A 12,859-nucleotide genomic window follows, 5' to 3' on the forward strand; every position below is an offset into this window, starting at 1 on the left:
TCTCTCATGCCAGAAGCGACTTGCAGTTTCTTAACTCCCTCCTGACACACACAAAAAAGTGATACTTTGTTGGAAAATGTCACTTGTATGGCATGTCCACATTAAGGGACCAAGGGGAAGGATTCTTAATTACTGCCTTTCTGTTTGTGTTTCCCATTTCATAAAGTTCCAAATTAGAGATTGATCAATACATATTGTAAATCCTTTTTGTTAAACTTCATGAGCATCTTCATTTTCATGGGTATTCTTCAGTTTACATGTAACAGTTCCAGAGTGAATACATTTGTGGGAGTTATACTTAGCACTTCTGTGAATCTGGCTGTGAAACTGTATTTACAAAGTTTTAGATCCTGTCTTAGTGAGAACTAGCTTTAAATCCCATTCGGTTAATTGGATCTACTTTAACCATGACTAAGTGTGGCTCAAGACCAAATGATGTGTAAGGCATTCTGTAGCCGCATTTGCTTAAAGTAGAATGTTGTAAGTTCTTGTGTATGCAAAACATAGTTTCTTCATATTTTTTCAGACAGAGTTAGAACCTTATGTAGAACTTCATAAAATTGATCTAAAGCTTGATTAAAACAGTACATTGAGAAGATTTCATTATAATACTTTGCATGCATCTCTTTCCCACTCTGTAAAACATGCCATGTTTCATCATAGTAACATATGGAGTGTGGCATAAGCAAAAATTCTTTGATTATGATTTTTTGCAAATATACCTGACTTTTAAGAGACACTTTATCCTAAAATATTTATTTGTTTGCAATCTAACTTTAATGCTTAATTGAAAATCATTAGTTTATGCAACAGAGAACAAGTAATTCGAAAAACTTATCTTACTGAGCTGTTTTTTATTTTTCCAATAAAATTATTACACCTTCATGCAAACATAGTTAAAATAATACCTTGCTTTCATTTTCCATCTTTATAGCATAATTCTTTCTTTGCATATGCTGTTTTGGGAGGGAATATACTTGGTAGTGAGGTTGGTTTTTGGGGGGAAATGTGATGTGGTCCTAAACATGACGATTTTTTACGTTGAATTCCTTTTTAGATTTCACACCTTTAATTTTTCTTTCCACTTAGGGATGAACAGAGGTCCAATTTTCCAAATGTACGAAACTCTCAAACTCATGGATTCCAGAAATTTTCAAGATTTCCAAGTGTACCTTTCAGGAAGTTTATTAAGAAACCTTACATGGTAAGCTAAAATGAAATTCCTTAGTTGACACTGAATGAAATGTAGATACCTTTGTAATACTCCTTACTCTTGTTAGCTGTAGATATTTTGAGAATAATCTTTCTATAGTTCTTTCTGTCTGTTTGTTTTTTCATTGCTTTGAGATTATACAGTTCACAGCCTGACCTTGGTAGTCTCTTTAAGTTCTTCTATTCATCCAAACACAGACAGTATGCCCTAATTTCACTTCTGAGCAAGTGCAGCTTCATGCAATATCCCAACATAAAAGTGAAGGGCTCTCAGAACGATAGTTTCTCCCACTCTCCAATTTCCTGCATTTTTCCTTTCAGAAACTGAATAGCACCCTTAATTCGCACGTTAATTGTATACAGTTAAAAATTCACACTCAACAAAAATAGGCATGTCTCTTCCTAATTTCCATCCAGGAACTGTTCAGTGATATAGTATATTGCCTTTTCTCTCTCCCAGTTCCGGTGGTTTCAAGGCATACTTTTTTCTTTGTAGTCTTCCATTTTTGCACATGGGGTGGGGTGGGGAGGAACAGTCCACTAATATTAGATCTGGCAGCTAATGCAATTGGTGAAGCAATAAGGGCTGTTTTTTAGATCTACCCAGTTGAATATACCTTGCCTCTGAGAAATATGTATGCCGGGCTTATCCTTCTATTGTTTGGAGTAGACAGACAGTTTTCTATCCAACCCTGGTGTTTGGACAATTATTTTCACCTGTGCTTGAAACTCTCTTTTTTTTTTCTTCCTTACCTTCAACCCCTCCAGGCAAATTTTCACTCAAAAGCAAAATACTTTAGACTTTTTTGCTAGTATTTCCTAGCATTAGCTGCCAGATCTAATATTAGTGGACTGTTCCTCCCCACCCCACCCCATGTGCAAAAATGGAAGACTTTTATGTTGGGATATTGCATGAAGCTGCACTTGCTCAGAAGTGAAATTAGAATGAATGTCAAAGTCACTTTTATTGCAACCATCACTCTTGACTATAGACATTGCTCTTTTTCATCTAGTACCTAGGTGTAAATTCTCATTAGTTGATTATCTGGATAAGCCTGTAACTAAACGATTCAACCAAGAAATATAGATAGTGAAATCATACTGGTAAGTAATGTTGTGAAATAGAAAAGGAGTGCCCTACACGTATTGCACAATTATACCTACACATAGCTATGTGTGATGGTAAGAAACATCATGACAGCTCTACATATCCTGTCTTTGCTGTACAGTAGTTTGTTAATCCCGTTAATAGCATGTTATCACAAAACATGGATATTGTGTTTGTAAAATCACACATTGCAAAGGAGAGGGAAAACAGACCACTATGATTACAGCTGTTCAGATAGAATGATATGCAAGTAAAGAGCATGGGATTCAGACAAAGGCCTTCAACCCCAGACTGCATTTTAAACTTCCATAGTATCTTTAATATCCTGAATCCAACTGGTCGGCATTAAGCTATGATGACATTTGCATGAGATCCTAGAAGTAATTCTTCTTGAGCAGTAGTTGAAAACATCCTGAAGTACTCGGAGGCTTCATTGTAACGTTAAAAATTAAAATACCTTGCCTTAATAACTAGTGAAAATTAACTGCTATAATCAGATGTAAAGATTTGAGGCAATTTGATCTATCAGTATGAATAATGAATATAGCAGTAATCTAAACACAGGGTGCTCTTTTTACAACTGATGTTGCACTGCGACTTCTAGCCAGTATAGCCAATGGTGAGGTATGCTGAGAGTCGCAGTCCAACATGTGAAGTATCATGGGATTTCTTTGTCATTGCAGAATATTATCAGCTCAATGTGCCTGTAGCTTTCAGAGAGAGCATAACCCTAGTTCGTAAACATGTACTTCTTTTACAAATGCCACAGTTTCTGCATCTCATTTAAGATTCCCGTGGATGTCCTCTACTTTTAGAGTATTTACAGGCACTAAAATTGGCATTCGTTTCCTATAAAATTGTAATTTTCAAAGTTGTAAGCATTCATGTATGTAATTGGTGGTAAACTAGTACACTTTTTCTTTTAATCTAGAATCATTATTATTCTGCAAAACCACATCATGACCATACACACAACCAATTTGAAGACAATACTGAAAATCCTGAAAGATTTCGAAGACCATTCAGGGTATGACTTCATTTTTACTTAATATAACAAAAATTATTTATTTCACACTCTTTTCATATTCTCTATTTCCAGTTCTGTAGTATTTATTTTTGAATGGAACTCAGCATTTAATATGACAAAAATTGTATAGGCATCTGTTTTTGTCATAATGTGTGCGAAAATCTAAAGCAGAAGTGTATTAAGACTCGGTATAGAAAAAAATCAGTATGTTAAAAACTTTTATGAAGGATAATATCCACAATTGACACATTTTAGTTCTTATATTATAAGTACTTTGAGAATTTTGAACTCTGTTTCTTGGACCATTTTCCTCCTCCACAGCCTCACTTCACTGATGGTCGACCTCACTTCAAATCAAACTTAGTTCAAAAGGGTTTATATATACAGGCTAAATATCAGCGACTACGTTATGCCGGAGCAAGGGGATTTGCCACTAACAGAATGAGAGGAGGATTTTTGAGGAAACACCAGGTAAGCCATTTTTAATTTTTTTAAATCAGAATTTGAATAGTCATCGCAGTCTTGCTGAATGTCCCAAACGAAATGTAGCACCTTTTTTCCTTATCGAAGGGAGGGCTTCATTGTGGACCCCAGCCTTCAGGCCTGTAGGGCTGAGGGAAGAAGTTCCCCTCCTTCCTCTGAGTGTGTCTGGATCTTTCCTTTCTTTCTTGTTGTGTAGGTCTGTCACTCCTATCCTGTCTGGTGAGTGTGTGGTATTTTCTTTTCTTCCCATCTGTGTCTCCTCTCTCTCCCCCCCCCCCCCCCTTCCTTTCCTGTCATTTCCATCTTGGGAGTCTGGTTTGTTTCTCTTTTCCTTCCTCATCTTGGGAGTTTCTCCTTCTTTCCATCCTGTTTGGTCTGTCTCAGTGAGAGAGTCTAGACTGGATTCTTCCTCTCCTCTTTCACTCATTTTTCCTCCTGATTAAAGTGACCACCTACTGCTTAATACTCCCTTAATGCCTTGACCTGGTACTGACATATCTGCCCATGAAGGCACTTGCCATGAAATTTTATTCCCCTTTGAATTGTTTGTGCAGATGAGGAGATAGGTTGTATGTATGATTGATTATCAGTAAAACTTTGAGTTGTATACTTATTTTATATATCCAGGATCCTGTTGAAAAGGTTTTAAGAAGTTTTAGCTGTTTTAGGCTTTATTTCACAAAAGCCTAGTCAGCATGGCCAAAGGCGTGGCATATTGTGATTTGTTGACAAAAATATAATGGGTGGGTGAGCAATATTTTATCTTGGTTCTAAAAAAGCTCAGGATAGCTTTTTAACTTTATGGTAAACCTTCAAGTTATATGAATCTATATACATAAAATTCAATGTTTGTTTGTGGGATTAACATAACTCACAAACCACAGAATGAACTAATGCCAAATTTGGACACTACACCTATAACACAACAAGTGACCATTACTCAAAAAAACTACCAAAAAAGCAGAAAGGACTACAAAAAAACTACAAAAAAAGCAGAAACTCCTATAGGGAGAAACAGCACATGTCCACAAAAAGTCTCTGCATGGGAAATAGCTGGCCATTAAAGCATTGGGAGCCAGGCGCGTGTGCACGGACAAGCCAGCTGTTAAGGAATTGGGAGAACCCTTGCGGTGGGGGGAGGGGGGGAATGGCACGCCCAGGCCTCTTTCCCCATGCACTTGCTGCCAAGTGGCCACTATCTTCATGCTGCCTTCTTCCTGGAGAGACTACTGGACCCAGGAGTGGGCATCATGGGAGTGGAGGTGAGGCTTGCCGCACGGGCCCCCTGCTATGTCAGGAGGGTGGTCTGCTATGTCAGAAGGGTGGTCTCTTCCTCCGCTTCCCCATGTCTCCTCCTCCTCATCGCGCCGGCCTCATCCTCCTCCCCGCGCTGGCCACTGGAGTGGTCGTCCTGGGAGTGGAGGCACGCCACAATGGTGAGAGAGTGGCCTCTTTCTCCTCCCCTTCCTTGGGCCTCTGCCTTCTCCCCGCACTGGCTGCCGGAGTTGGCAAGGTCGGAGTGGAGGGTCACTCCGGAGCGGGAGGAGGCTTTTCTTTCCTTGCTTTGGCAGGAGTGTGGCCTCCTCCTCTTCTGCTTCCCCATGCCTCTTCCTCCTTCCCTTCTCCAAGACATTTTTTCTTTGCTCTCGCAGATCTCATGCTCCCCTCTCCATTAAAGCTACAGTATAGATGCATCCAAAGTCACCCCTTCTACACTGCCATGTAAAATACAGATTGTCAACTTAGAACTGGATTATATGGCAGTATAGACTCTCACTCTCTCTCTCTCTCTCTCACTCACTCTCACTCACACACACACACACACACACAGACAGACAGATGTTGGTTGACTGATTTATATATATATATATATATATATATATATATATATTAGGGCTGGGCAATTCGTTTCGTTAATTCGTAATTCGTTAAAAAATTCGTTAATTTTTGAATTACGAAACGATTACAAAACTTTAACCTGGAAGTGTTTTTAAATATCGAAACGGCAGGCGCCAAAAAATTTTGTATTTCCGTCCATTTCGGAAATACGTAAGATGGCCGCCTGCCGATGCTTGCTGAGAGGGGCGAGCGAGCGGCGAGCGAGAGGGGCGAGTGAGCAGCGAGCGAGAGGGGCGAGCGAGCGGCGAGCGAGAGGGCCCGCCAGAGTGAGTGCCTGCCTTCCCTCCTTAATAATAATTAATAATAATTAATCCCTATTCTACTAAATTAATAATTAAATTTAAAAAATATTTAAAAAATATTGGAAAAAAAAGGGCGCCATCTTTACAAAATGTTTTGTAAATATTTACGAAATTTCGTAAATACCGAAACTTTTTTTTGGGAAAGTTTTGTAATTATTTTAAATATCGAAACAAAAAAAACCCCCAATTACAAATCGATTTTAGAAACAAATTTTTGCGTTGTTACCCAGGCCTAATATATATATATATATATCATTATAATACTTTCTATATTAATATTTTATATATTGCTATATAACACATATATATTACACAATATATAAGATATAATTGCAATATTTTATATATTACTGTTATATAGATTACTGTATAATATAATGTTACTATTATATATTACTATATAATATAAATTAAATAGACTCATGGAATAGAGTTGGAAGGAACTCAACCATGGTATTGGGGGTGAACAGTTGGGAAGTAATGAGAAAAGGAGGGGAAAGAGGGAAGGAATGAAAGAGGGAAAGGGGGGAAGAAGGAAGGAAGGAAGGAGAAAAGGAGGGAGGGAAAGAAGGAAGGAGGGAAGGAAAGAACGAAACAGAAGGGAGAAAGGATGAAACCAAAGAGCAAAAGAAAGGAGGAAAGAAACAGGTAGAGAAGGAAGAAAGAAGAAGAGAAAGAAAAAGAGGGAAGGAAGGAAAGAGGGAGGGGAGGGAGGAGAGAAAGAAAGAAGAAGAGAAAGAGGGAGGGGAGATTGGCCACAGCAACATGTGGTGGGTACAGCTAGTGTGATATATAGAGTAAGCTTAGATTAGTCTGTTTAAGATCTTGACCTGAAGAAACTGTACAATTTTTACAGCATGATAATTTTGAATGTTTCATTTTCAATAAAATATAGATTGGCTGTTGGTTATGGGTAATCCATACATAGCTTGTTCCAAAAAAAAATAATACATAAATTCAAAGCCTAGTATAAAATGTATTCATTCATGCCTATTTTTTCAAGAAAATGTTTTTTAAAATACTAACAAATCTTAATATCATTGTTTGTTAATGATAAAAGGCAACAATTTCCTTGTAACTGGTCCCATTAAAAACTCCATTGTAATTCATGCAATTGAAAAAAAAATTTTGTTTTCATTAAAATAATGTCTGGTTTCTTCTCTTAGTAGACCCTGGAAATTTGAGCTGGAGTGTGGAAATAGATATCCAGTATGATGATTACTGAATGGGAGCATCGCTTTGGATCTGACTGTTCTGTCAACTGTTGAAATGGAAAAAGTAGAGCTAATACTTTAACTTTTTCTTGTTAAAGATAATTTTATTTTTCAGTAGTGTAATGTTGCAGAACTTTTTTACAGTTTTAATAATGGCTTTTCAGATAATAACATTCAGCTGAACAACGTAGGATTGCTCCTTTTAGTTCCTCTTGCAGGCCAGAATAAAACAACTGAAGGGAATCTTTATTTATTGAGTACCATTTTTCCTCTAAAGCATGATTTTGTTACTAGAACTTGAGCCGTCATACACGGAAATTTATATGTTTAAAGTTTATTGCTTATATAATAAAAATACAAAAAAGTGCCTATGTTATGTGTTAACAGGAGCATATTGTTATTTTCCCAAGAAAGTATTGTCCAATTTTGATGTTTGGTTTGCCAAGAGGCTTTCTTTTGTACATGTTTTTTGCATACAATTTGGCCACTTCTGTTTGGCGATATGGAGCTTTGTAAATATGCTAGAGAACCTGTGAATCCTTCAAAGCCTTTCTGAAATAAGCTGCTAAAATGAATATGGCAAGCTGTATTGAACAGAAGAATTTTGTAACTGAACTGGAAACAAACAACTGGCTGATTTGATTTGAAAAAAAAAGTCTTGATTCTTAATGAACCACGTCTACATCTACTCTTTCCAATACAAACTATTTTAATAGGGCTTTTGGGAGGAAAGGGTGTGATATTACAGATTTGTATAGTGTGATAACACTCAGGTAAGTCAGTGCATAGGCCTAAAGTAAGTGACTTCTACTTCTTACATGAATGGCACTCCTTTTTTTCAAACGACATTCGTAAAATCCTGATTAGTTTATCACACTTATGACTGGTGCCGACATAAAGGTCAAGATAATGTTGTGTCGCTTATGTCAAGTCTGCCATCACCATGTCTGAACCATTTTAATTTAAGAGAGAGATTTTAATTCAAGTTTAGTTTAGATTACATACTGCTGTTTATTTTCAATTGAAAACGTTTTCAAAGTTTGTGTCTTATTGACATATATCTGCTCACCTTCAGAAGTTGTAAATCTGTCTATTCAAAATGCATTACAACAGTGCTCCAGAATCATGTATAATTTCCTTTCGTTTTTTGAGGCAGGTATAAAACATACAGTTTCAACTATATTTTGTTTTACTCTTTTACTGTATGCCATCTTGGGTTCCACTGCGGAAAAAAGTAGGACATAAACAGATAATTAATTGGGTTGATGAATACAGAGTTATTCTCCATTGTGGTCTCGGTGCAGCTTACTTCTGCATGGAGCTTAACCTGCATGTAGCTTCTGCATGGAGCTCCACTTCTTCATGGAGCTTGACCTTCTGGATTAAGAGATTTGGGTGGTGGTTATATTCCCATTTCCATATGTGTGAGTTTCAGCTTCTTATTTTTACTTGTGTAACATCAGCCAGAGTGGTAGCACATCATGTTCAAGATTTTTCTGATGGCTGCATTTTTCCTTTTTGATACTGTGAAAAATCATAGTCCTGGTCCTGATAACAGGAATAATGTTAGTTCTAGCACAGTTTGAGCACTCCTAATCTAAAAATCTAAAATATATAAACCTCCAAAACCTGAAACTTTTGCCATCTGCCTCCATAGAATTTTGGAGGTGGAAGAGGCCACAAGGCCACCCAGTCCAACCCCCTTCCATGGAGGAACACAGAATGAAAGCACCCCTAACAGATGGCCATCTAGCGTTTGCTTAAAAACCTTCAGAGATGGAGACTCCACCACACTCCAAGGCTGCACTTTCCACTGCCAAGAAGCTCTTAGCATCAGGAAGTTCTTCCTAATATTTAGGTGGAATCTTTTTCTGCAAATTGAATTCATTGCTCCAGAGCAACAAAAAACAAGCTTGCCCCCCTCCTTCCTCGTTATCCACCTTCCTTCCTTCCTCATCCACCTGCCTCTGTCACAGGGACGGAGGAAGGAAGGAGTACTGCATTCTCCTTGTTGCTTTGGCTTCACCATCCCTTCCTCTGGATCTCTTGGGGATGCCACTGGTGGCTAGGAGTCACCACCAGCAATGGCAGGAGGAGGACTGTCCCATTTGTCTCACACCCATGATGGCAAGAGATCGTTTTGCAAGAGATCAGTGTTGAAACAAATTCAAAAGTGAATCACCAATTGGCACTTTAACCTACAGTCCCAGAAAAACTTGCTTTGAACATGATAGGACAGAGATTATGCTGCTAGTTAATAGCATGCCAGGATTTGCCACAAGGTATGCAATACTAGAAAAATGTACTGTATCTTCTTAGAAAAAGGCATTATTTCCTTTTATTTTGCATAATGCTTAAAATAAAGAATGCTTTATAGAGCATTAAGATTTGTGCTTGACAGCACACAATGAAGAGATAAGTGAGAAGGACAGAACAAATGAGATATAATAATGTAGAATTTAGAGAGAAAATCACTCAGAAGACTGCACAGTCATCACCAATTGTTCAAATGGTCATTCTATATCATCTGGGTGGGAATCAGGTGGACCTCCCAGGGTTCCTCACTGCTGGCTATTCTGACTAGGGATGCAGTAACTTTCAGTTCAACAAAACCTGGAGGTTGTTCTCAACCATAATCTTTGTTTTCTTTTTTTTTCTTTTTTTGGGGATGCCTGGCTGAAGTGCACCAGATATTCATGTTAACCACAGAAACTGAATTATTCTAATATGCAGTCCACCTTTTCTTCTTTATATTGTATATCTTTGAAAAAAGAGTTTCTGTATGCCCAGAATGCTATATTAAGCACATAAAAAGCAAGCATTGATGCCCACAAATGTTTAAATTGAACTATATATTGTATTTCAACAGCTTTGTTACACTACACGTATAATTTTATGTTCCTACACCTTTATATGCTCTCATACTCAAACTGAACTCTTTTTGGTACTGTTCCATTATCTGGGTGGAGGCCAAAAGGGGGCACTAGACAGAGAAGGATAGCATTTTATGGGGTGCAGGTTTGAAGGAGGAAAAGCATTCCCCCCCCCCTTATCGCTGGTTATTTCCCCTCCCCACTTCCCATTTCATAAACAAGGGTTGTTTCCGCAACCACGCATAGGTGGGGGGGGGGGTAATGAAAACTGAGAAATGGTTTTACTCCTTCAACCCCCCCCCCCCTCACCTTGTAAAATGGACTATCTTTCTCTGCCTAGTGCCTCGGCCCAGATAATGTAACAGTCTCCTCTTTTTATATACTGTATATTTAAAATATGAGGAATTCAGGGCTGCCTCTTCCATTTGGGGGAGACCGAGGCAGCAGCCTGAGGCAGCAAATAATTGTTATTTACTCTGGTTTTACTATATTTTTTACTGCAAAAAAGAAGTATAGTGCAGCATTTTATGCCTTCTCTGCTAGAACAATTTGCTGGATTTGGTTATTGTTTATCCTAAGCAAAGGTAAAGGTTTCCCCTGACATTAAGTCTACTCGTGCCCGATTCTGGGAGGTGTTGCTCATCTCCATTTCTAAGCCGAAGAGCCGGCATTGTCCATAGGTACCTCCAAGGTCATGTGGCCAACATTACTGCACAGAGTGCCGTTATCTTCCTGCCGAAGCGATACCTATTGATCTACTCACACTCGCATCCTTTCGAACTGCTAGATTGGTTGAAGCTGGGCCTAACATCGGGAGCTCACTCCTCTCCCCAGATTTGAACCACCAGCCTTTCAGTCAACAAGTGAAGCTGCTCAGCGGTTTAACCCAAATGGCAGTTAAAAGGGTATCTTGCTCTGTCTTGGATATCAAAATGTCTTGTGGCAGTTCCAAAGGGATTAGAGGAATTGTGCAGTTACTACATTACTATGCATAATATTATTATGGGAAAATAGCATCCTGTGAAAAGTGAGACTTGTAGCATCTGAATTTTTTTTAGAGTGAGGTAAGACCTCATAAATTAATGAAACGGTGGTACGCAATAATATTTTACTTTTACTGAGTAATGAGATCTTAATTCATACTTGTGAACAAGAAAGAAGAGCCAGGTAACCTTCAAATCCTTTTTCATTGCACGAATTCAGATGGCAATATAAGCAGGTAAGTATTTGCAATTAGAGATAGTGAGCATATATCACAGAAAGGCTGGTTAAGTAGAACATATTAATCCCAGCTGTCTTAATCTTCTCTAGGACATAATGCTTCTTTCAGATTATTCATCTGATGGCTTTTACTAAGTTGCCCTTGAGTGATCAAAACCCATTGAGGTATAGGTGTTACAGAAATAAAAATAAATTTCATTGTCTGTTACTTATATTTCACTGCAAAGTACCTTATCGAACAAAATTACTGTTTTTCTGCAGTGATTGAGAAAAACTGAATCTGCCACAATTACCGCTTCCATGTAACTGTTAATTATGCAATCCTGTATTTACTCACATTTCTACTACATTTACTGTACCAGCTTCCTACATTGAAAAAGTAGGAAATAATAGCTGTATTATTTTTAAAAAATCCCATTTAAATTCTTTTTTTATTCTATAAAAAGGTCTTAGAAAGTTCTTTGGATCATGTAACGTCACAAAAATGCACTGATGTGTCTTATTGCACACATTTTGTAATGCTACTCTAGTTCAGGGTGGGAATTACATGGTCCTCCAGATATTTGCAGGCCAGGGCTGCTGGGATTTGTAGTCCTTCCTCTTGAGGACTGTGATTCCCATCTCTAATATAAATACATACCATGAAATGAATTCGGTATTATTCAGCACCCTTAATATGTTCCTTGATAATAGTATTTCATGAACAGATGGAGAGAGATAATTAGATATTGAATTAGCATTAATAAAATATTCTGTTCTGATTAATCTCAAACTCCGTTGAGCACACATGCAGGTGCGCATCAAGGTATGTTAAGCACAATTGATACAGGAGTTTTGAAGACAGGATTTTTGCCTTCGTGTGATTTGCCATTACTGAAAATGAGATGATAGATTGGATGAATTCAGTAGTCTGATTCAATTGAGCTTATATTTGAAACCTATGTTCTCCAAATGTTCACAGGTTAAATAAGCATTTCCTTTGCTGTGTATAACATTACAGGAAGACAAGATTTCGTGCAGTTTTTTTTATTCCTGGTGTAGTGGATGCTTCTGTCCTCTAGAGGGCATGTCTACATTAAAAAATGCTGTGGAATCCGTTAACCGCAACTCAAGCAACCAGCAAAAAAATAGAATAAACAATACTTTAAATGAAAATTAATATAAATTAATATTAGCAGAAATGTAAAATTGTGTTACATCAAGTTGTTTGTCACTATTTGTCTTTATTTGCTTTGAATTACTGTATTTCAATAATAACCCCAGAGCCCCCGGTGGTGCAATGGGTGGCAGGACCAATGACCCAACTGTTTGAATCTGGAGAGAACCTTGCGTTCCCTATCAGCTCCAGCTCCCCATGCAGGGACATGAGAGATGCCTCTCACAAGGATGGTAAAAACATCAAAAACATCAGGGCGTCCCCTGGGCAACTTCCTTGCAGACGGCCAGTTCTCTCACACCAGAAGTGACTTGCAGTTTCTCAAGTCGCTCCTGACACACACACACAAAATCAACTCAGTACA

At 38.0% G+C, this 12,859-nt stretch overlaps 1 protein-coding gene across 2 annotated transcripts in view; it reads left to right on the forward strand.

Annotated features, from left to right (window-relative positions):
• The window catches only part of BCLAF3 (BCLAF1 and THRAP3 family member 3), a 38,467-nt gene extending 30,040 nt beyond the window's left edge, over positions 1-8,427 (forward strand). Inside the window, exons 9-12 of one of the 2 annotated variants that reach the window (XM_060770078.2) lie at positions 1,090-1,204; positions 3,252-3,347; positions 3,669-3,818; positions 7,198-8,427. In XM_060770078.2, coding sequence (XP_060626061.2) covers positions 1,090-1,204; positions 3,252-3,347; positions 3,669-3,818; positions 7,198-7,200 — 364 coding nt within the window. In that variant the 3' untranslated portion in view covers positions 7,201-8,427. The remainder of the gene's footprint in view (positions 1-1,089; positions 1,205-3,251; positions 3,348-3,668; positions 3,819-7,197) is intronic. The other variant, XM_060770077.2, reaches the window with a different exon arrangement.
• Positions 8,428-12,859: the final 4,432 nt, after the last annotated feature.

This window comes from Anolis sagrei, chromosome 3 (genome assembly GCF_037176765.1).
Source record: "Anolis sagrei isolate rAnoSag1 chromosome 3, rAnoSag1.mat, whole genome shotgun sequence".
Lineage (NCBI taxonomy): Eukaryota > Metazoa > Chordata > Lepidosauria > Squamata > Dactyloidae > Anolis > Anolis sagrei.